This window comes from Buteo buteo, chromosome 2 (assembly GCF_964188355.1).
Source record: "Buteo buteo chromosome 2, bButBut1.hap1.1, whole genome shotgun sequence".
Taxonomy (NCBI): Eukaryota; Metazoa; Chordata; class Aves; order Accipitriformes; family Accipitridae; genus Buteo; species Buteo buteo.
Genome location: NC_134172.1, coordinates 8,169,667 through 8,194,548, shown reverse-complemented (window position 1 = coordinate 8,194,548; position 24,882 = coordinate 8,169,667). Strand labels below are relative to the sequence as shown.

Sequence of the window (24,882 nt, the reverse complement as noted above, 5' to 3'; positions counted from 1 at the left end):
ACTTAGAAATGTCTCCTGCCCTTGTGAGCAGGTGCTCCGGGTTTCTGGAGTCCTGCTCTCAGCCTCTCACAGATGTTTTTCAGGCAGTTTTTCTGTCTCCCATCCTGCTAAGGCTGCTTGTCTCCACCTGGGTCTGTCCTACTGCTGGCGGGCAGCAAGCCTAGTGCTGGCGGGTCAGGTCTGTGGACCGGACAGATTTTCTTTCCTCTGAGGGGTGGCAGTCAGATAGACAGAAGCATTCCATGAACAGGATTTCATGGCTAGCAGTCTGTCTGACCACGCTGAGGGGCTGATAGCATGACTTGTTGCACAGTGTCCCATGTAGGCCAAGCTCAGAAGTGGATGGGGTGTCAGAGGATTGCACAGATACGTGTTAATTGCAGGCGAAGGTAAGAGTCTGGGATCTTAAGTTCTGTTGCAGTGTTGTGTGAGTACAGCATCTTCTTTCATTTCTTCCAAATGTCACATTTTCTGGGTTTTTTTCGCCTCCAGGTTTCTTTGTCAGATTCTTGTCTTTTTTTCATGTTGTTGACTCCTCCCGTTCTCTTTACTTTTCTAATCCTCGTCTCTGCTTGTCACTTCTAATCATTGTCTCAGTGTCCACTTCATTGTGGTTTCTTCTTCTTTGGCTCTTTGCCTGATCTGCATTTTCCTTCCCTCCATTTCCAGTGGCTCCCAGACAGTTGTTTGTGACATGATATTTCTTCTCACCCCTTTCTCCATTTTCTTGTTCATTTTCCTTGTCAGCCAAGTGTCTGTAACCTTTGCTGGAAGGATGTTTGTTCACGGGGTAAGGATGGTGCATATGGAGTCGGCTTGCACATAGGGACTGAGAGAGAATGGAGTGTGCTTTAGCGAAGAGAGAATTTTTGAGCTTGTAGCTTTGATGTGCTAAAGCTTTGCTCGAGCACACGTGATCTACTTGGTGAGGTTAGAAACATTTGGAGAAACAAGTTTGGACTAATTTTCGTAGGGTTACAGAAAGTGTATCTGTGACTTCAAACATGAATATAGTAAAACTTAAAAAGTTTCACAGAGCAGCAGAAAGGTTGATCAAAGACATGGCGTAGCTTTCCTATGGGGAACAGTTAAATAAGCTAGGACCCTTCAGTCTGTAAAAGAGATTGGAGGAGGGAGATAAGAGGCTTTCGAAATCATAGGTGGCATGGGGATGGTGGCTATGTATTGACTGTTCAGTTTCCTTTAATGCGAGAAACTGAGGGTCATCAAATGAAACTTTTAAGGTTAGATGCAAAATCAAAGGAGGTGATTCTTTGCACAGCAGATAGTTGTGTAGAGTGACATGGAAATCCTTGCCAAAGGATGTTGTGGATTGATGAAAATTTATGTGAGGTCAAGAGCAGACTGGGCAAGTTCATGAAAGAGAAACTGAGAATTACTGAGTATATAGGAATCACAGCTGATAGAGGGAGGCCCTGAACTGAAAGTACTGGGAGGCATGGGTAGGATCATATGTTTGCCCTGCTCTTTAATATCCCTTGTGCATCTGCTTATGCTATTTCTACCACTGACAATACAAGGCTGGATGAACCTTTAATCTGACCCAGCTTGGCTTTGACTGAAGAGCCCCACTCTGTTGTATTTCTTCTCTTCTGTAAACATACTTCCAAAGAAAAAATACAAAGTTTGAGTTATGGAGAAGAGCATGTTTTTCCATTCCCTGATGCACCTGAACAATTTTGATGAAACTTTCTTGAAAAACTGCTATTTAAAGCCAACTTGGTATGTGTTAAATTTCAGTAATTTTCAGGTAGTAAGGCCCTACTTAGTGTTCATATGAAGTTGCCTCCTAAGAGGTGCTGCCAGCTCTGCAAGGTTTATGCAGTTTTGGTGTGATGTATGTGGATTTGCCAAGAGAGGGAATTTGGCTTGAACAGACAATACTTTCTGGGCACAAAGGCACATTGAAGATGTAGGCCACAGTACTTTTTATTCTTTGGGTTTTATCACTCAGAGATTAAAGCATCTCTCAAAATTGTGTGAAGTATCACCTTTGAGGTATGCTCACAGTTGCATTCTATATGGGATTTTTGTTTGAGAGTATGAGTCAGTTCAGATGGACATTAAAGAATGATTTCTATCTAGGTGGCCTTGGAGTAGACCTCTGAATTCACTTTATTCAGCACTGGCATTCTGGTAACCCCTCCTGTGTTTAGGGTATGTGAAATCCTAACTGAGCTTTAAACATTTGTTTAAATGATTAATTTAAACACCACATTTTCACCACATATTGATGGTGAATAAGAGCATATTTTCATATTTTTAAAATTTTGAAATGTCAGTAAAATGTGTTGTTTTGGTGGTGGTGTTTGGGAGGGTAATGTTTTCTTTCTTTCAGATGAGAAGAGTATCATTAAGTTGATTATATGGCTGTAGAACTCCAACTGTGCTGGTTTGAAAAAATTGGAAAGCAGTTGTTGTCTAATGCAGTTTAATTGCTTTGTGCAAACTTTAAAGTTTTAAAATTCTTCACCTGAATTCATATGAATTCCCTCCCACTCCCTTTTTTTAAAAGGAATTGTGCAGCATAAGTTAAATGCTTATTTCAAAACCAACTCTGTATATAGTGTAATAGTGTTAAACCACTTCCAAATTTCAATGTTCCCTATTGGAAGGAGAGCACTTTGTATGTCAAATGCTTGAATATAGCTTGCAGCTGAGAATTTTTGCATCTTTCTCTTTGTGATATCTCCATGTTGGACCTTTCATCCTTCTCTATCCTTAATATCATTCATTCAGAAGGGTGATTTATTGGGTTGTTAACCCTGTATCAATGTGAAGTTCTTGTGCATCGCCTAATGAGTATTCTTCGGTGGTTTTTTTCAGGCTTCTTCATTATTGAGGTCCAGATATTTACAGAATATTTAGATGAAGCTGAAAAGCTTAATCTAAACCCCTGAGTTTTAGCATAACTTCACCTCTGTGAATATCTCACATATATTAGAACTCACACTGATGCAGACTCCCAGTGTTGTTTTAAGCCAGAAATCTTTTTTTTTTTTCCCTCTTAAAATGCAGCTTGCGGGTCTTGATTTGAATTTACATAAATGATACAATGGTGCATCTTCACTAAGGAGGAAAAACAATTTACTCTTTAAATAACACTACATAAAATGAGAGTGAAGGCGAAGTACTTCGTACATTAGCACAACTTGGCATAGCTAAATAAATAGCAGGTCCCTTGTAGCATTTAATTTAGCCTTTTAACATATGTTAAAACTACTAACAGGGTTAGGTGGGAGAAGAATTCTCAAGGCCAATTCTCATCAGTCTGCTTTGGTAGTCAGTACAAACGATGCTCTGAAGTTCTGGTTTGCTCCCAAATACTCCATTTCATTGTGCTGAGCTTAATTTTAATTGTGAAAAATAGATGTTAAAAACATTTTAAATTTCTGTTAACAACTTTGCCAACACAACCCAAGGTTTTATGCTTCTCAGTTTCACCTTTCAAGAATGCTAAAGTGTGTATGAAAGACATCCTGAAGGCATTTCCAGACACTGAGGAAAATTACTGCATAATTCCTTTAAAAACAAACTAACTCATAGCAAAAATCCAATGATACCCTCTTCACCTTGTTTTTCAACCAAAGCGTGCATGAAATAGGTCTTCATTGTTATGGTTTCCAATTTTTTTTTTAACTTCAGTGCAATCATTATCATGGCAAATGGTAGTAGTGATCATCTGTATCTTAGTATTTAATGTTAAGGCGGCAGTTAGAGCTAGTGGATGTTACTGGAATTGCCATCCCTTGGGTTTTGTCAGATACAATCCATTGCCTTTTCCTGTTTAAACAGCAACAACCTCTGCTTTTAATGAGATTGACTGAAAAGGTGAATGCACAGTAAAACTTCTTTGATAATTGGTGTCCCACAGTAGGCTTGGGAGGGATTTGAGAAGAGGTAAGAGGAGAGCATCTCTTGAGCTGAATCCATGAGTTTGTATTTCTCCTGCTGTTAACAGCTTCTGTTCATCTCTGTAGGATGCTTGGATTCCCCCATGCATGTTCTCCTGAAAGAAGGGGACCTTTAACACCTCTCTGCAGAACAGGCAGCTGCAGGATTTTCTTTAGTCTGCCTCCTTCACCATTTAGTACTAAAAGGATTGTATAACTTCAAGCGTCTTACTGATAGACATGCTCAGCATAGGCCACTTGCTGTCTTCCTTGGCATTCAGCCGTATGGGGATCCTGGAGATATGGAAGGAAGTTATTCCTTTGAAAATGCGGAATGGAATTTTATTTCCCCAGCTGTATACACAGAGTTGCGGGTGGACGGCAGTGCCCCATATGATTGCAGACTGTTGTGCCTTCTGCCCAGGTATGAAAAATAGGCAGGAGAGTGAGAGGTCACATCTGATACTGTTGAGGGTCACACAAACTCACGTGGACCAATCTGAAGATTTCCACCAGCTGCACAGCACAGTACTCATGCAGACCCAAGTGTAGATCAGTGAGATAGGGGACACCGCATAAACAAAACATGTTTACATCAGTTAGTGTGCACATCTGCTTATTATCAAGGAGCCTTGGCCGACACAGGATAGCCCAGTGCTATTTCCCAACTCAGAAGGATCCAGGAGGGGCTTCTGCTTACTCTTTGGGAGTATAACTACAGTGGCACTTGGTGCGCTTGAAGTGTTGGTAATCCTGATGGTCAGCCTTAATTCTGTTAAAAAAAGCTTTGGGGACTGTCAGTCTTACCTTAATTCTCTGACTGAATATTTGCAAGCAAACCAGAAGATGTTTCTCCTTCTCTGGTTGCAATTTAATATTGTGCAACTAGTTGCCCAATACCGCATGTGTTGAAATGAACTCCTTTCAATGGGAAAGTCTGTGTTTTAGGATGAGTCCTAATGACTGTATGTCATTGGTCAAGTAGAGGAAATAGTGACTGTTCTTCTGCGTTCCGCTGGGATTAACTGGCTGGAGGGCATTTTGTTTTCCTTTGTCGGGATGTGGACTGGGGAGGATTGTAGCATCATAGATTCATGTCAGTGGGTTGAGTAAATTCTGCGTGAGGAAGAGGCACTGACCAGCCAACTCAATAAGAACTTGTAGAAGAAAATGGCTGCAGCAGAGTGCTGAGATCTACCTGTTTCTTGTTAGAAAGGGCATCTTTCTAACGAGATCCAAGTCTGGATCTCCTCTCATGGGTTAGTAGGAACAGACATTAGCTTCAGACATTATTAACCTTACTGCCTTTTACTGTATCCCCTAAATCCAACTGAATGTCTGGTTTGTTCTGAACATACTTTCTCCTCTGCATTATGCGTTAAGATTTGTGTGCGTACAGATGTATGAAATCCTTTGGGATGATGTGAGGTATGTATATAAGCACCTACTGGTAATAAACAACCTGTGGAATTTCAAACCTATCTAAAAAGGTAGCATTTGTTCTGGGAAAATTGGAATAAAGTTGACGTTACAAATAACGGTGAATTTATATTTTGGTTTGGAGCATCATAGATATGAGCTTTCTTTTTTTCCTTAGTAGCTTATAAAAAGATATGTGACACATCGTCTCTTTCTTGTTATCCCATTTTGAATTAGCCTGTTCTGAAAATATGCTAATTATGATAACAGATCGAGGATTTGATCTTAAGAGTTGCCAGTATCTCAATTTCGTTATCTTCAATATGAGAGCTCTTCTTGCATCACAGATTTAGATCCTCTAATTGCATATTGACATATGGAAGGTAGATTTGTAAGTACTTTTTGCAATCCTCAGATGATAGGAATAAAAAACTCTACCTTCTGCCCATACAGACATAACTTAAAATATTTACTGAGCACTTAAACCTAAAAGGCTAACGTGATGGAACTGGCCACTTTGTACTGCATGACAAATCAGCAACGTGACATGTTGGGAAGCGGATGACCGTGGCTTTCCTGTGGAGGGTCTCTCGAGCATCCAGATGCTAGGCAGGGCATACACTGCTGCTGGTTGTTTCTAGGTATTTGAGTGCCTGATAAATTTGAAGCTCCTCTGCTTATCCTCCCTGGAAAGCGTGAAACCTTTTTTTTTTTTCCCCCATTTTATAATCCCTCCCCTCTATCTCAGCCCCACAGTCTCTTGGCAGTCGTCTGGGAATGTTCTGCTGCTCCTGTCTTTAACTTCTGCATCTGCGTGTTCGTGAGCCCTCAGCAAAGGGTTCCCCCAGCCCCCTCCCCGCGGTGAGTGCTGGAGTGCTTGCTTCAGCTGCGGTCCCCAGCTTTGCTGGAGCAGGAGCAGTAGCACAAACCATATGATTCTTGACAGGTTCACAGCTGTCCGCACCACGCTGCAGAGTAGCTGTGAAACTCGCTGCTCCTGTTGTTTCACTTCACTCTGCCTGCAGAAAGCTACTGCTGGAAGTTGTGATACCGGAGCTGCCTTCCAGGCTCCAGAAATATCTGCTTTACCCCTGTATTCCTTTTTCAAATAATACCGCTTTAAAATTTAGTTGGTTTTTTTTTTTTTTAATTAGTTTCTTATTTCTCTTTTATAAACTTTAACATTATTGCATATTTGCTACGACTTCACTTTAAGGAGCTTTGTTTATTTAGTCATAATTATCCTCCAGTCTTTTAATGAGCAGTGATAGTCTGTCCTAACAGGATGTATGAATAATTATTTATTCCACTGTGGATAATCTTGTGTTTGTAAGTAGTGTGATTTATATACCGTGGTGCTGCCTATTTAAATCTCTTAAGTCTCCTCACAAGTCTCTCCAGTCTCAACTAGCATAAATAGCTTTGCTTTCCCTTCTTACAAACTGCCTGTGAGGCCAGATCAGGTTTCACTGGTAGTCTAGTGGTTATATTCACTGACATACAAATAATAGTGTATTTGTTGCACTATCACACGGAAAACTAGCTTTAAAATAGAGATACGTACTGTTTAGCCATAACTATTCATTTTTGTCTATTCTTATGCTACATTTATCCATATTTTCTTTGCATCTTTTTATCTTCGGATACCTTTTTCTCAAGAGTTCTGGAACGTGTCAGACGTTTTACCGTAAGCTCCGGGGGTTGTGCTGGCTCACACTGGTCCTGTGTTCAAGCAGGTTTGGTGAGGGATATGTGACCAAGGCCATGAATATGAGGATGAATGTTTCCTAACAGTACTATGGTAGGGTCTTATTTTGAGTGCCATGAACGGGACCTACTTTACCTGCCCAACAACCTGCATGTCCCCAAAGGTCTGTCTGCCTTAAGGAAAGTGCAATCCTACTTACAGAGCATAAGTAAAAGTATTTGGCTTCATTCTGGGCTTCATTTTGGGCTTGTGACATGCTGCTCCCTTCCTCAGCATCTGACTGTCTGGTATTACCAGTACTGTAATAGTAGAGCAGTTCAAAGGCATTTTACGTACCCACTTGTATTTTCTTTCTTCTCCCCCCCCCCCCCCCCCCCCCCCCCCCCCCCCAGTGTTGCTCTATGGTGAGGTCAAAGGGACCCATCCCAGAGTATGTTAACCCAAATCTAAGGGGCTTCGCTGGATCCTCAGGGTCTTCTGTTCTGATCTGGAACTTCCTTTTCTATTTTTGCCTTTTTCTGTTGCTGCTCTTGCCTCACCTGGCTGAAAAGCACTGGCACTCATTTTTTCCCCCCAGGATTTAGTGAATATTATACAGGAGTTTAGCCTTGAGGTTTTCTCTTCCTCTCACCTGACTTCCCTCCACTCACCCACCCAACACAGAGTGCCACCTTGGAGATGTACTGAAATCTGTTTAAATGGGATCCAGGCAAAAACAAGCCTCTATCCATCCAAGTGCCTGATTCCCTGAGGCATCTTTTTGGGGTCTTAAGGGCATAAATATGAAGAAAACAGAATTGCTCATTTAAGCATAAAAAAATGTGTTAGATGGCCTTCCTTTAATGTAAACTGCATTAGTTGCAGAAGTTCACATTTTAAGTTTGTGGATATGTTTATTATAGAAATATTTTTCAGTAGCTTCCATATGATGTGACACAAGGAGTGCTGTCAGAGCTGTCATTTCAATGCTGTTGCTATGTTATGCATGTTAAAACATAATTGCAAATGGTACAGGGATATTGTGGCGGTCACAGTTCTGTAAATATAAATTTCCTTTAGTAAAACTTAAGAGGTATGATTTTGTTTTTGAATATTGAAGTAAATGAGGATATTTGGATTTGTGTATGCTGTATGTGTGACTGTAGCCATTGCTGTGATTTTCTCATTATTCTGTTTTTTTCCATGTTTCATTAAACCTTTTGGTGTATAGTATTTGCACATTGTGTTACACGAGGTGTATGTGCTTACAGAAGAGTATATGTGTAGTTATGCTCTGTGTTCAAAAAGGCAGAGCTTTGCCTTTTCTATGATGGCAATGCCAAGTTCTTTTAATGGGTGTGAGGTGTTAAGTTCTTCCTCCCATTCTTTTCTTCTTTTTTGCCCTGTTTTCCAGTGCCTTTTAGCAAGCCTGTTTCAAAAACGTTATATTAATCATTTGAATATCATATGTGGGGTTGTTTAGTTTTGTTAATCATGCACTTCTGTGAAGAAAAAAGTTCTTTCAATGTAACTTTAAATTATCTGGAAATAGTGTTCCTGAATGCTGAATTCCAATACCTGACAGCACTTGGGAGCTTTAATTGTTTTGTTATAGAGGGTTAAACTGGCATGAAAGTTGCTCTTTGATGGTGTATGCTCTGCTGTTTCCCCCCCCCAAAAGAAGTAATTGTCTTCCCTTTCACAGCGAACAACTCTGCGCCTTTTGTTACTGTGGAGAACGGAGCTCACTGGGACAAGGAGACTTAAAACTATTCAGTCCAACTCCTGGGTATGTTATCCCATGGAAAAACCAGCCTTTAAATAAGAGTGAAGCCAGCGACAGCACCGATGGAGCTTGTGAGAGAACTCCAAGGCAAAACTCAGTGCCGCGCAAACAGAGAGGACAGAAGAAGTAAGTCTGTTCTACAGTAAATGTGTTTGCTTGTTTGTTTGTTTTGCATGAAGTTCAGGAAGCGTCTTTACAGAGACTGTGTACTGCAATAGGCAAATAACTTGTATTTGTGAAAATGTGGGTCATTTGACGGCAGACACACACACCAAAACAACGTGCAAGCAGTATAGGAATAGCTGTCTCTTCTGCTTTTTAAAGATTGGTTGGTTTCTCCCCTCCAGTGAGCATCTTGACTCCTGAAGAAGGCAGAAAAGAAACATAGTTACCATAAAGCACAGATCCGTTTGTGAGGTTGAAGTAAAAGTGTGCACAAGTGTAGGAGATAAGGGACTTCTGACACCTCAGGTATTCTGTAGACCGGCGTACCGAGAGGCCTCTGCCCACCTTGTTGAAGCTTTCTTCCCCCTTGCCCTCCGAAGCTGGCTCTCGCAGGGGCGGCAGCAGCCCTGTTTGTGTTTCCGACCCTTGGGAAGCGGGGTCCCCGTGGCAGGTGGGCTTGTAGCCATCGGAGGGGCAGCGAGAACCCCGACTCCTCCCGGGTTACTTCCACCTTTCCGTAATTCTGAGGAACGGCAGGGACGTACACGACTCCGCAGCGGAGTTTTGTCCGATACGCGGTGCGTCCGGCGACGGCGCTTAAGATGTGACTGATGCGAGAATGGTGTTTTTAAATCTATCCGCACGCGAGTTTTTCCGTCGGTTCTAGGGATTGTGTCACCTAGACTGGCTAGGCGCGGTTTCATTCAGCGCCTTGCTTGCCAACCTGCGGGATCGCTCGCTCAGCCAGCCGGGTCCGCAGCCTCGGGAGCGGGGCAGTGGGGAGGTGTGGGCGGCCGCCAGGCCTGGCCCGGCCCGGTCTGGTCCGGTCCTGTCCTGCCCGGCCCGGTCCGCGCCAGAGGCCGGGGGTTGGCTGCGGGCGCGGGGCCGCCGCCAGCCCGCGGGGCCCGGCCGAGGAAGTGGAACAATAATGGGGGAGACGGCGACCGCCTGAGGGGCCGCGGCCACCTGAGGGGCTGCGGCGCGGCAGGCAGGGCTGGTGCTCTGCGAATCTGACTAAAATACACCCCCAAATTAATGAATTAACGCGCGTTCAGCGAGCTCTCTTCAGCTTATCGTTTCAAACGTGTCAATGCGCCGCGCTTGGGCTGTGCTTACTGCTGGAGAAGCTGTTTAGCATGTGTTACGCTTGCCCGTGTTGCTCAGGTACACGGCGTGCGTTTGTATAATTACGTCCGTGTTGTAAAAATGCGCCTTGTGTAATGCCGGTAGGGAGAAGTTGCTTGTCTTAAAGATAATAAAACTAACCCCCTCCCCTCAGACCTTTACTCTCTTGTATAGGCATATGAAATACTATTTACAAAAAGGCTGAGTACAAAAGATGGGGATGGGGTGGAAAGTGTTTCTGTTCAGGGTGAAATGGCAGAGTAAATTGGGATGTTCTTTAAATGGATTGGTTTGATCTTGCGAGAAAGCTTTCATATTAATAAGAATGCCTTGTCAGTTAGGATTTAGTTTTTTTCCTAACGTTCCTTTAAACTCCTGTGTTTTGAGTAGCAGTTTTAATGTTAGAGGTGGCTGCACTGGGCATGGGCACTGTTCAGGAGACAGCTTTGTTGGACAGGATGGGTTAGTATAATGCTTTATTAAGGGGAGTCTTAATGTTGATAGTGTCAGAGTTAAGAGGTTTGGGGGTTTTTTTGATGTTCAGCTTCTGTCATGATGCAGGTCGTGAAGATACCGTGTCAATTCAAAACCTTTAATATTTCTTGGGTGGTGCAAGAGGGATGTTACTCTTTTCCCCATAAGCTAGGTTTTTTTCATGTATTTCTGAATGTAATTGCTAAAGTAAAGCAGGCATGGTTTTCAGGAAGGCAGTTATTGCAGGTTAAAATTCCAGTGCTTACTGTACCTCTTGGCTTATGGGCAGTAGGTCGTTTTTCAGTGTCTTTTTTTAGAGGTTGTAAGCAGGAAGGCAGTCAGGAAAGAGAGGTGGTTTTGTGGTGTCTCAACTCTAGAAACTTAGAAGTAACAGTAAACACATAATGTTTGAGTTATTAATGGGGGAGAAGTTCAAAGAACCTTAATAGAAAACACAACACCGCCTTTCCTGCCAACTGTTGAAGAAGCATCAGAGATCAGGTCTCTTTTATCAGTAAGCATAATGCACATCCTTAGGTGTCCAAGATAGTTTTTTGCCTGTAGGAAATAAAGGAGGAGGAGTCATGGCTTCTTTTTTTAATGGAGTAATCTGAGTTTTATTAATTGTTTTCTGTTGAGATTAGAATTTGGGGAACAAATTAATAAGGTTGTCAGCTAGAGCCTCCCATGTCAACACAATACAGTAGTCTTTGTATCACTGCATTTTTCAGTGTCGTCCATGTCCCCCTCCTCCTGGGCTTCCCCCCCCCCCCCCCTTTTTTTTTTTTTTATCTTAAACATCTTGATGGCATTGTATAAAGATACTTATTTCCAAGCAGCTTTTTCAGTCCTGGTCTTTTTTCTGCCTTCCCCCCCCATAGTTGCTGTATTTTATCCAGGCACCTTACTTCTGGCTGTGGCAGTCTCCTTTGAGGATACTGTTAATGCTGTACCCTGGACCAGCTGTTAAGACTGCAGGGAGAGGGCCATATGAAACCTGCAGCTGGTGCTCGCCACTTAGACCACTCTCTTTTCTTCCTTCTACATCTCTTCTTCCCCAGAGTAACACAGACTGCTTGCTGTTACCTAATTCTCCATTCCTAGGGTTGGGCAAGTTTTAATATCAAACAGAAGTGGACTTTAAAAAAGGAAGCATGTGTGTCCTGAAGAATTGGAAGAGAGCAGGCTAGGGAAAGGGGCATTTTACCAAGCACTTTTTTTTGTCTATTGAATGGCAGCCTTAAGTGAAAACTTTGTTATTGGGAAAAATACTGGGCTAAAGTATGAGGAAGAAAGACTTTTGTTCACATTGATTTATATTTTATCATGTTCAGAAAAATTTGTATTCACTTTCCCTGAGTTTTGGATCATTGACAAGTATCTAGCTAATTGAACAAAGAATGTGGTCACTTCTAAGTTTGTTTTTCTGCTCCCCGATACAGATCTCGATCGAGTATAGCATCATGTACAAGTGTAAGCACCCAAACTGCTTCTGACGATCAGGTTGTCAAATTCTGGGATGAACTCAGTTTAGTTGGCTTACCAGATGACATTGATGTTCAAGCCTTATTTGAGCCAACAGGTAAGATGTGTTGCCATCCTCCTTTTTTCCTGTCCAGTAGTACTACAGTAGCTACAACAACAGCAAGCGAAGTTTTTCAGCTGCTGGTTTTCTGTGCTCTGGTGTTTGTCAAGTGTTTGATGATGCTTTTGTAGCTTTTGCCAATGTTATGTGGTGTTTTTGTATAGTCTCCTCTTCAAGTACTGGACAGATTTGTTGTCAGCTTTGTATCGGGAAATATTTGTAATCTACTGCTGAACTGATGTTCAGGTAGTAATATCTTCAGTATCATGATTCTGTTTTGGGGAGAAGAGGAAAAAGAAATGAGACACAGCTTAATATAATTCTTAAAGTCCTAATCCTGTAGCCTTACCTAATCTCCTGCTGCTAATGCGGGGTTATTGGAAATAATGGAACAGAAGATTTAAAAGAGCAGTATTGCTAGAACAATAGAGGCATAATACACTTGCATGTTTCTGGTATCTGCAGGTTTTCTGTCAGAAAACTGGTTTGTCATCTGCTCTTTCATTTTAATGGAACTTCTCTTTTTACTTAGTTATGAATTACTTTTTCAGAAAGCATCTATGTCCAAATGCTTTGATGCTGGTAGTCCACTCGCATATTTTGCCTCAAAAATTGAAATATATTTGTGCAATAATATAAATGTCATTCTTTCATGAGTGTGGAAACTAATTTCAAAGTCTAATTAAAAACAAAAAATAAAATTAAATGGTTTGTTATAGTTATACCATAGTGTGTGTGTATGGGCGAGAGTTTTATCAATCTAAATTTTAAAAGTTGTTATTATTTGTAGACTGCTCTTCCCAAGCTCTTCCATAGATTTTTGGGGTAGTTTTTTTGTTGCTGAATGATTAAGTTGACCAAGTACCTAATTTCAACAGCTGATGTAAAGCATCATGTCTAATCTGGTATAAAGCTGTCACAGAATTCCTTCAGAAGTATGCATCATTTACATTGTTTTTCCCAGAACCGAATTAGAAACTTCTTTTAAGAGATACCTGTTGAATTCTGCAAATTCTGATTTTTTTTGTTATATAGATAAACATTTCTAATTACACATCTATAGTCTGTTTGTTGCATTGACACAGTTTTCTCTGTCATTTATATGGTGTTTCTGTTCATGCTGTATTTTGAGCTTTTAAAGGTTTTGTGTAGAATTCTAAAGCATCATGTGAGCATATTCTACATGAACATACAGATCTGTATCCAGTCCTTGGGAATCATAAGTTAAGAGTACATACATAGACAAATGTTATCTGTAGTGAAATATAACATCAAATGTAACCGTGTGTGTGTCTCACACAAACATTGCATGTAGAATCATGCAAACCCCACTGTTAAGATTACATGATCAGGCATCTGAAAATTAGAAACAGATACACAGAGTGTGCTGAAATTAAGAGGAAGGTGTGTTATGTGTAAAACTGCAGTATATTTAGTGTCTGATAGTAACTGCAATATATTCAGCGTATGATAATAAGGGCATTAAATGTTGCAACAAGAAAAACAGGAGGAAGAGAGACTATTCATTCTGTCTGGCAGGTATTTACGGCTAGAACTAAGTTCCATGCTTACAGGAAGTGCTTGGCAGAGTTGTACAACCAAAGCTCTTTTTCTTTCATAATGCATTAGGTCATTGCTGGGCTCATCACCGCTGTGCGGAGTGGTCATTGGGAGTCTGCCAGACTGAAGAGCAGCTATCGGTGAACGTGGACAAAGCTGTTGTCTCAGGGAGCACAGAAGTGAGTAAAAAGACTTGAAAGCTGAAGCTAGTAAGAAGATAGGGGGTGGGGTTGAAAAAAAGATAGTAGACTTATGCAATACAAATAATGACCAAAAATCCACATACAGATCTCTGAGCTCACATTTATAATAAGGTTTATTTTGACAGGTCTCCATGATAAAATCTACTGTTGCAATTTATTGAAAAGGCTTATGGATTTGATGGGAATATATCATTAATTTAGTTCTGAGTTAACTAGAATGTAGTAAGTACCAGACTGACCAAAACAAAATACAGACGTGAGAAAAGTTGAGTTCAAATTAGCAGATGTCCTGCTAGGTAGAGGAAATACTTATTTTGCCAGTTTATATTCTGAAATGATATGACTCAAATATAGTTAAAAAAAAAAAAAGTCAATTACTTTCATACCAGTTTAAAAAAGCAGGTTAGTATAGGAAAACTACTGTTTACCACAAAGCCTATGTTGTTACTTTAATATCTATATATAAATTACTCTCTTAATTTGAAATAGTAATGTATTTGGAAAACTAGGTTCCTTTGAAAAGGACAGACTGCTTCTGGTGTCATATTCTGATAGCATTTTGTAATGATGAAGAGACATATTTCACATTGTTTTTACCTCGTGTAGCTATATTTTTTTGGTTGTATTTAATCGTGTCTGGTAGATTATTTTAATAATTTTAGTTTTTTCTATACTAATGAGCCATGCTATCAACAAATCTGTATAATTTTTGCTGTTTTCCCATGATCATGCTTAGGCTTATTTTTACTTCATTCTTCATGTTTTTCATGCATTATATGAAAACAAAAAAAAAAAATGCAGAAGATACCAGTAAATGTTCTCTATTGTGTGGACTAAAAAGCTGTTTTAAATCAGTCTTTCAATACAAGCCATATAATACAGCTTTCCTTGCACCTTCTACTTTTACTCATATTGAATAAATGCTTTGCTTTGAATAATTTGATTTCTGTGTATCTGCTTTCAAAATTAAAGACTATTCAGAATGAATGAACTTGACAGTATTAACTTCTAGATGAGCTTGAAGATGTTAGAACATTTGTGTGTGTGTGTGTGTCTATGTATAAAAAATTATAAAAAGAGTTGAAAGAACATCCCAAATCAGTTGGTTTGGGTGTGGTTTTTTTTTTTGTTGTTGTTGTTTGGTTGGGGTTTTTTTTTTTTGTTTTTGTCCTTTTTTTTGTTTTTAAATCTCACCGCTGAAAAGTTTTCGTCTCTTTGTTTTTGGCTGATGATAGTGGCTTGTAGCCATTTTGTGATCAGTTAATTCCCATCTGCAGTCATTTTCATTATGATATTCTGGTTTCTAACAGAAATCCTTGCCGCAGTGTTCAAGCTTGTATTTTGCTCTATGGAATTTCATCCTGTTTCCTTTATTTCAGTTCCATTTCTTTCTGTATGGTACCTTGCTCCTCCCTTCTGCCTCAGGGTGATGGTGCCTCACCTTCACGTCATCAATACATTTTAAGTTTTGTGTAGATGTTTATAATGCAAATATTTACATAAAAATTCTTGAGGAATGCAACATTTCTCTGGAGTTATAGTTTCCATTGCAGCCATGTCTTTTCATGGGCTGCTCTGTAGCTTCTCTACTAATCTTTTCAAATTCTGCAAATAATTTTTAGATATCCCTGTTGCACATGTTTCAGTGCCATGCAGAGAGATGAGGGAAATTGGAATCGAGTGCCATTCTGTGTATTTTCTATTCAATCTTTTCTGAAACCATTGAGAAACTTTCTTTGCTGTAATAGAGCAGTCAGCCAGCAAAGGATGACGTTGGTTTGGTTATTCTCTTTTATCCTTCTTGTGACATCCCCAGGGAGAGCAGAGTAAAAGCACAACTGTGATTGATTCTAGAGGAATTGCTAGACGAAATGGGACATCTTTATGCCATGATCACACCAGGGAATTTTTTGCTTTTAATTTTTTTCAAGAAATAAGAAGCAAACTCTTCTGTAGTTCTCTGTTCCTGACCATGGAGCAGCAACGTGGGGGTTGCTCAAAGAGTTTGTGTATAACTGGTTTGGGGCCTAAGTGATCCTGTGTTTGCTTGTGTCCAGGCTGTAGTGCTTGGTAATAATTTTTCCACCGCTTTTTAACTTACTGCTAAGCTAAAGAAGGCACAAAAAATTATGAGGTGCTGGTTATTGTATGTGATAGTTGAAAAGCGTAAGGGAAGAAATTTTCTTCGTGTGAGGTTATTTTAAAAAGTTATGAATGAAACGTGTAGCAATTAATGTATGCTTTTGCATTTACAGCTGCTTGTGCTTTGCTTTTGCTAAAATTTTGGGCTTCTTTCTAATGTGATGTTACTGCATTTTAAAAGTAAAGTTTCTATTTAAATGTTCTCAATACTGTTGGCAATGCAGATGCAAGTATGCGCTTAGGGCATACAGAAAAATAGTTTAAATAAAAACAAGCTGTATGCTATTTCCTCTACTTGCCACCAAATTTACTTAGGGTTTTGTTGTTGTTTGCTTGGTTGGGGATTTCTGTCTTCTTGGAAGTCCCTCTGGCATGACATGGGTTTATGATGTGGTCTGCAGCATTGACATCTTTCCTTAGCTGGGAAGGTATGTTTTCTTTTCCTTATGTTCGTATAGAGATTAATTTTTGACATGTAACAAACTTTTTCTTGGTAGAATAGTCTGTTGGTTTAGGTCTTTTAATTTGTGGAGAGCTTTTGGGGGCTGTTCTTACCTTGAGGCTCTCTAGCTTGTAAGTTACATTCATGTTTCTCATTAGTTAAGTTGCCTATTGTTTGCAAATCTGTTTAAACTGGATATGACAGTGTTTCTTATTACTCTGTTTATGGTTTGAGATGTCCATTTGGCTTCACTGAACTTGTGATTGCATTAATAAAGCTTGTGTGGACATATTTCATTGACCTATTCCAAAGCATGTATGTTAATTCATTTTGGTTTTCTTCCTGGCACATGTTTGCTGAAGGTTTAAAATACACTGTAGAGATCTCAGTATCTGTGCATGTTTCACAAAATAACCCTGCTTAGCTTGTCTTTCTTCTTGAGCTCTTTCTTTTCATTCACTCATTTTGAAGTCCTGGCAAAGACATCTGACCAGTTTGTTACAGGTATTTGTGTCTAGACATAGGTGGGTTCTTTGACTTTCTTTCAAAGTCTTGGGTTTGCCTCTCTTTAGTGTTAATGAGTGCACATACATACATCTGTATATGTGAGGTGTTTGAAATTTGTGCATGATGTTGTTTTATAACAACTGACAAATAAAAGCTGGAATATGCAGTTAAGTTTATGGTAGTAGATGTGCTCTGGCCCATACGGGTCGTGTAGGTGACTCATTTAATCTCATTGCTTCTCTTGCTTACTTCGCTTATCTCAGCAAGTGAGAGTCATGGATATTCTCAGAACCACTTTCTAAGTTTAAAAAGGTCATAAGGAAGAACTGGTGATCCAGGTGACAAGCATAGCATCAGAAGAGCTGTTCTCAAAATGACTCTTAAGAATTCACCCACTTATCTCTAGAGCTTGTATAGTATGTAAGTTGAAGAGCCTGCACACCCAGCTATGACAGTTCCTTCCCCCACTACTTTTAATAGGTTTTGATGGGATTTTGGAGTAATTTTGTTTTGAGTTTGGACACAAAAGAACCCTTTGGAATATAGACAGGGGAGAGAAAACATCCGGTGATTTGCTTGATCCAAAACTTAACTAAATTTTCTTATAGTTCCTAAGTGCTCTACTCAGTATATAAAAATTATCATAGTAGAGAAGCTGTCATATTGTCAGCTATATGAAGATAGATTTTTATCAGTAAGGTGTTTCTGCAGATATTTGTGGTGGGATGCAAAGATGGTGTGAAGTGGAGACTTAGTAAGATAAAATAAGCAAAAGAAACTGAACAGAAATCATTTTTTGCTGAAAGAAGTAATAGATGTGTACAAGTAGAGTTTTCTGCTTTTTCTTGTATTTCTGGCTTCAGTCTTATGCTTTTTTAACTATGCTACTTTTTGATATTTGGAAGTGTGAACTTACTGGCATTACCATTTAAAATTGAGGCCTTTAGGGCTTGCATCTGCTCAGCTTTTAACAAGAGTGGTTTCTGAAATATTTTCAGGTATTTTTGAATACTGCTTTATAATTTCCTTGTTTATTTTATGTATATTGAGTAGTAGTAGTTTCTCTATAGTCAGCTGAGGAGATTGAAGTTTACTACTTGTCTGCCTTACGGTGTCTAGCCATAGCTCTTCTGTATGCTACAAAGTCCCAAATAAGGTCAGCTGCTTTTTTCCCCTAATATGCAAGTAGCTCAATTCAAGAAGTGTATTTAAGGAAGGCGCAGTAGATAATGTGTTTGAACCCCTTTTGAACAAACTGTACACAAGAAACGAATGCAATTGTAACTTTCCCAGCCAGCTTTCTCTTCTGATAAGATGTAGAAAGCAGTTTACAATTCTGGGAGAATTTGTCAGGGACACTAAAGTCAAAGAAAACAGTATTGGTGGAAACCAAGGAGGATCCTATCTACTTAAAAGACTGAATAGGGGAAACATGATAGTAATGAAGTGTCTAAAGCAGTAATTCTAAAAAACTGTGTTACTCTGTTTCCATTTTTTATAAAATGTGGATTTCTGTATAGCTCTTTGCATATTTACCTACTTCACGGCTTTCATTTTTCCAGTAATAGTCAAGTGTTTCTTCAGGACCAAGACTTTTGCAGCCAGACAGCTGAAAAATCGCTGTCTTCTCCCACCCATCCATTATTTATTTATTTATATTTTTTTTTCAGTTAATCAGGGCAATATCTTCTCTCTGTACAAGGCAGCTGTTTTCAGCTCCTGCTGAGTTTCTGCAGGCATTGTTTGGCATGTTGTCATTGCTGGGAACTGTAGGAGTTGTTGCTTTGCATAGAGGCAAACTAATCAATGGTATCTTGCCTTGTTCCAGACTCAAAACGATCTGCTGTTTTGACACTCCTCTCTCCTGCAAGCCCTTTTCACATGGTAGCACAATCTTGAAAAATTTTTTTAACGCAGCTTCCCTTGAATTCTGTCACCAGAAGTAGGAGATGCTGTTTGTAGATGCTTCCAAGTTGGGGCAGTGTCACAAGGCTTGCATATTAAATATCTCACTCAAACTGTTTCTTAAAGCCCTTTCCATCTACTGTTTTTAATTCTTTGCTCTTTGCTCAAGACTCAATTCTAGCTTGATGCTTACCAAGCTAGACCATAAAGATACAAATTGAGGGGAAAGTTGGGAAGCATTGAAAATGTTTATACTTTTTTTTTTTTTAAGTATTTGTCCATATTTTGACTGTATCTTCACCCCTTAGCCTCAGTACACTTCTGATCTTGTTGAGACTTGTCCATGTTTTTAGTGGTATGTGTGTATGTTTACTTGTGCTGCTTTAAGTTGAAAACTGATTTGGCTAAACTGATACTTCCTTTTGTTGTTCCTTGTGTGTGAAGATAAGCATCAACATCTTAATATACTATTAACTTCATACACTGTGGAGGATTGTGCGCGTTTAGCCATAGCAATTTTTCAGCTAGTTTTACTTTTTGTGGGCATAAAAACTGTGTGTGAAAAATGGTTTAGATGACAGAATCCTGAAGATAGGGATGGTGTTGGCTTCACATATGTCTCAAATAGCTGGACAGAGCATGCAGCAATGTCTTTTTTTTTTTGAGATAAGAGTGCAGGATTTGCAGTTCCTTGATGCTCTAAAAGCTCCCTTCTTCTTTTCTCATTATTGGAAGAGCTAGTAATTCTTAAAGCCAGGGAAAAATGCATGAAGAACGTCATCTGTCATAATTTATACCATTTCTGGGCAGAGTCCTCTGTATTTGCCCATTTTTCAAGGAGAAGCTTTGTAACGTGATACTAAATGAGCAGGTCTGGTATTCAGAAGTTCCTCTCCCAACTCTTGGGGTTTTTTTATGGTACTTTTGCATGCACAAGGCGCTTGGCTTCTCTTCATCTTCCTTCACTGCAGCTTGGGAGTGACTACCTGGCTGCCCTATTGGAGTGGCTTCTGATTTTATCTTACAGAGTAGGGTTTTTTTTTCCCTGTAGTTGCTTTTGTCTTGCAACTGAGGAAGGAAGTACTGCAGGAAGTATTCTTCCAAAATAACATTTCTACTTTTTTTATGGGTTGCTGTCTCATAGAGAACTCTAGCACAGAAAGTGCTAGAGAAAGACTGGAGAAGACTCATCAAGAAGACACTTCCATATGGTTTTGGTCAGTTTAGTAGTTTCATTCAGTTCCTAGCATGTTTAGAAATTCTGTAACAGTTTGGCTGTGGGGGCCATGAGGTATTTCAGTGTTCGATGAATTTCCCTCTTGTTACTTCGGAGTTTCTCTAGAGGTTTGTAGCCATTTCCCTGCCTATGATGACAGGTACTTCAAGGAAAGACATAGTGACTAAGGATACAGCTTTGGAAACATTTTAACACTGTAAATTATCATCCATGAATTAGTCTGTTCCAGAACGGTTGGGATTTTGGTCATCTAAAGCCAGATCATTTGTGTCTTGGAGAATGTGAATCAGACTGTACTTACAGCTTGCTAATGACATCAGAAACATTATGTCAATTATTTTATAACTATTTTCCGAGTTCTGCAAAGCAGCTGTGGTATCTTAAAATTATCATAGTCGGGTTTGGATTACTACATGTAATTCTTCTGGAACACCTTTGTACACGATAAATGATGTCAGTACAGCTTTGGTAAATCTGTTCATGTTCAAGAGCTGCCATGGGACCTGTATGTGCATTCAGTTTTTTGCAGGTCCAGCAGTTTGAGAACAGATATTTGCCTGCTTAGTAAGATTTACAACTTAATTCTCTTAAATAACTGTCACATGAACAACGATTAAAATATTCTTTCGTTTGAACCAAAATAAGCTTTACCACGATGTACTCTTGTTCGTTTGAAGTCATTGTCCTGTAGTAGCTGCTTTGAAAAGCATACAGCAAAATAGAGGAACCATTCATAGGGAATAAGTGAGAATAAGCAGGTAAGAAGAAGGAAGAAGGTTGTCATTTGAAATTACTAGGATTATTGAAAAATTCACCCTTTCCTGTTTTCTTCTCACCTATAATCTGACTCTAGGAGCCAAAGCAAATGAAGCGTAATTTAATATAGTTCATGCAAAAAACCCCTAACGGCTAGCTTTTTGCCTAGTAGTTGTTTTTAAACCTATAGTCACTTTTGCCAAATTTTTGTGATTTTTTTTGTTGTTGTTGTTTCTTTGTTTCAAATTATCCAGTAGGATTTTGTGCATTCTGTTTTTTCTTCTGCAGTGAAACATGGAACAGAAAAAACTAAATTACAGTTCTAACAGACAAAGAATTTTGTTCCCTATCAAAACACACCACCTTTAAAACTGAGTTTAGGACTCAGCTCTCAAAAGACAGTTTTCAGCATCCCCAATTGTCTCCTAGAGCACATTTTCTATTACAAAATAAAATACATTTTTCTATATCCCTGCTGGTATCTAAGAAAATTGAGTAATAGTTAAAACTGCGTAGATATGAATCAAGAACTTTACCCTTCTCTGCTTCTAATACGTTTTTGAAATTATTTTGGCACATAAAGTATGGATACCTTGGGATCTAATCGAAGTGTGGACTCCACACTTGGATGTGGATCTTCAGTGATGTATTCAAAAGTTTGAAAGAACTGCTTTGAAATAGAGTGGTGTGTCTGAATAGTATGATCATAAAGTGAGAGGCAGTAGCATGTGGAAGAAATGTGGCTAATATAAAGTCTAAACACTTCTGACGAAAGAAAGAGTCTGAAATAGATTTTAATTTTGAATTTTCCATTTAGTGAGAAAGAAAACTTATTTATTTTACTAGTGTTTCTGATGTAATTGTTGCTCACTCATGAATACTTGATACTTGAGTAAGCCTGTATACATTACTGAAGGAGAGACTGTTTATAAATGTTGATTGTGATAGTCTGATTGAGATTTGCTGAATGAATAGCTGATCTGTTTTTTCTTTCCCCACCAGTTGTTAGATAGATTAATATTTCAGATTTGTACTATCTGATGTGAAATATGCTCTTATCATTAAGTAACTTTTCAAGTCAGCCTGCCAATGAAAAAAAATAAGGGGATAAAAAGGTACAGTATTAAACTTGTCTCAGAAATAATCTGATAATTATTAGGCTATCTGAATTTGTGCCTAACCAAAATTTAATTTTCAAGAAATACGTAATTTTTCACTTATTTTTTCCATTATCTCACATATTTATTGTTAACAGTCCAATAAAGCTAGTACTATGCTTTAGCATATTAAGGTCTTTGGAATTTTTATGAGTGGAAAAGTCTGTTATAAATGTGAAGAAATACTTATTTCAAGTTTATGTGACACATCCCTGATTTAGCATTTTTTAAAATTAGCATTTCAAGAAACAGAAGATGTTCCTTTCTTTAGAGACATAAAACACACTGTCCTGTTCATGTGCTAATATACAGTGGAGTATCAATGTACCAAATGTTGGCAAAGTGTTTGATTTAGAGCTTTTTCTGGGTACTTGTTTTGGGAGTTTGATTCTTAATAAGTGCAAGTACTTTAACGTGACTTTCAACCTTTATAGTAGTTCTTTGCTTTATAACCTGTTATCATCATGATTCTGACCTGCTGACTAGAAAAAGGAGCACATGATAATGTGAGACCAATTTAGCTATAGTTAATTTTTATATTGTCCTCAACATGTTGAGTCTATTTACAAGAGGAAGGCAGGCATTAATTTATGAACTAGTTTGGAGGAGCATTTGTCTTCAGATGAAGCAGAAGAAAATACATTTTTAAACTCCTTTTTTTTTTTTTGAGATTTTTCTTTTGATTTGCTTCATCCTGAGCCTTCTGTGAAATAACAGCTGTGTTTGTATCCCTACCTTTTTGTTTCAAAGTATATGAAAAAAAAAACCACTGTGAATTTGTCTGCACAGCAAGTAGTATTGTCAGTGCACATTATAACTCACTGATTAGAGTGAAACTGTGTCTTGTTCCTTCTTTGGTCCGTAAGAAATAAGTGGTAGAGCTTAACCCCTGCCAGCTGTTGCAAAGGGACAGTGACTGGTGCATGTATTCTAATACATACATCTTAGGTTTAGGTAATAAACTTTATTCAGAGTAAGAGAGGATTTTGCATAAACCGTCAGTTTTTACCAGTGCATGAATACAATTTCTCTGACTTCATTGCCCAGTTCCCCCTGCCATTTTGCAGACCTGAACAGAAGCACAATGTCATTTCTAGAAAAATGATCTTCCTGTAATAACTGCGTTTCTGGAACACAGTAGCAAATGAGGAGGGAAAAGACTTGGATTACTTAGGCAGCATAAGACGTCTTTCCCTAAGATGGTTCATACAGCTTCATCTAAAGTGTTTGATTTTTCAGCCTCACCCATTCCTTTTTCTCTCCCACTGCAGTGGTGCCAGGAGGCTGTTCTGTGGGAGCTCACCCTGTAAGCGCTCCCTTGGCACTGAAGTCGGAGAGCAGAGTCAGCCTTAAGAGTTTTCAGTCTGTGGGTTTTTTCAAGAAGATTGCTTTGAAAAATGCACCTTTCTTGAACTCTAGATGTCGAATAGGTGGGTACTAGAATCAGGGGAGAGAAATTGTTGCTACAAAGACATTTCTGAGAGGGTTTTGATGCTGAATAGGCGATAGGCATTGCAGATGCTAAGGGCAGTCTGTGAGGTGTAGGAAGCAGACAAAGTGGACTAGGGGCACAGAGAGAGACTGAGAGGGAAGCAGCAATAGCCCAGAAATGAAAGCCGAAAAGCCTAGCTGAGAAACATGAAAGGGTCTATGTTCCTGAAGGAATTTCCAGTGCAGGTTTCCTTTATTCAGTAACATTCAGTGAAATAATTTACTGAAAGCTCTGAAGTGAAATTGTTTAGTGTGTGTTCCAAACTGGTGAAGTGTATTTCACAAAGACCTTTTCTTCCTTTTTGCATGACTTGAGTAGAAAACACTTTTCATAATACGCCCAAAGAAATTCTCTATTTTCTTTTTTCTTCCTTCCACCTCCCCTCTTTCTTAAATGTTACTCTAAGCATTAAGGCAGGGACTTACTAGTTCACGTTGAGGTGGCACTCTGTTGCAGGGCATTTCATTTCAAGGTTTTATAATCTATCTATACCAAGTTATTTTGGGGGCTTATGTGTTAAAAGCAGGGAGAACCCGATCTCTGAAGGGCAAAGAAAGCCCACTAAAGGAAAATCGCGCTGTCTCTTAAATCAAGATTGTACCTTCTTCCTCAGCTAGCGCTTCAGTTTGCTGGTGGGACTGACCTATTTTGGTGTTTTGTCGTAGAACATGAGAATACGGATGCTTTGGGCTCTCCCTTTCTCCTGTCTTTCTATGCCCAGCAGCAGTAGCATAGTCCTTCAAGGTCTACAAAAGAAAGAAAATGACAATAGAATGCCCCCAAATTTTAAATGTGGGACAAGTAAACAACAAAATGTTCTTTTAAAAATCTATGAAAATATTTACAAATTTATTTAAATTATTATCCCAATTTCAGCAGGTAAGAAGACTGGAGGTCTGTATATATTAAAAAAAAGGCAGGAAACCCTACCCATCTCTTAACAAGCATGTCAACAGTAAGCCCATAGAAACTTACACAAGGAAGTGTAGGAGTACCACCTATCTCCTCACTTCTGTAGGTATTTGAATGCAACCCTCATTTTCCTACCTTACTGCCACCTCACTCATGGCTGCTTCATATTTAAATATTTTATATTCAGTCTTTTCCATAGCTAATGTGGATCGATCTGTTGCTTTTTTTTTAATGTTAGTGCTTAAGGGTCTAATTTTGCCTTTGTGTGGTGGCTACATTTATGAAAAAAGATTAATCAGTCTTTTGTAGTTAATATTGGTTAGTTTTAGTCAAGGATGGGTTCTCATTATGCTTTGAGCATTATAGAAATAAAAAGGCCTTCAGAAGCTTACTCATTAATAGATAGCACATAAA

At 39.1% G+C, this 24,882-nt stretch overlaps 1 protein-coding gene across 12 annotated transcripts in view; it reads left to right on the top strand.

Annotated features, from left to right (window-relative positions):
• Positions 1 to 24,882, top strand: part of KMT2C (lysine methyltransferase 2C) — a 200,558-nt gene that overhangs the window by 67,084 nt on the left and 108,592 nt on the right. For all 12 annotated transcript variants that reach the window (XM_075045134.1, XM_075045077.1, XM_075045086.1 and 9 more), the window contains 3 exons: positions 8,726 to 8,932; positions 12,013 to 12,152; positions 13,785 to 13,894. In XM_075045134.1, coding sequence (XP_074901235.1) covers positions 8,726 to 8,932; positions 12,013 to 12,152; positions 13,785 to 13,894 — 457 coding nt within the window. The remainder of the gene's footprint in view (positions 1 to 8,725; positions 8,933 to 12,012; positions 12,153 to 13,784; positions 13,895 to 24,882) is intronic.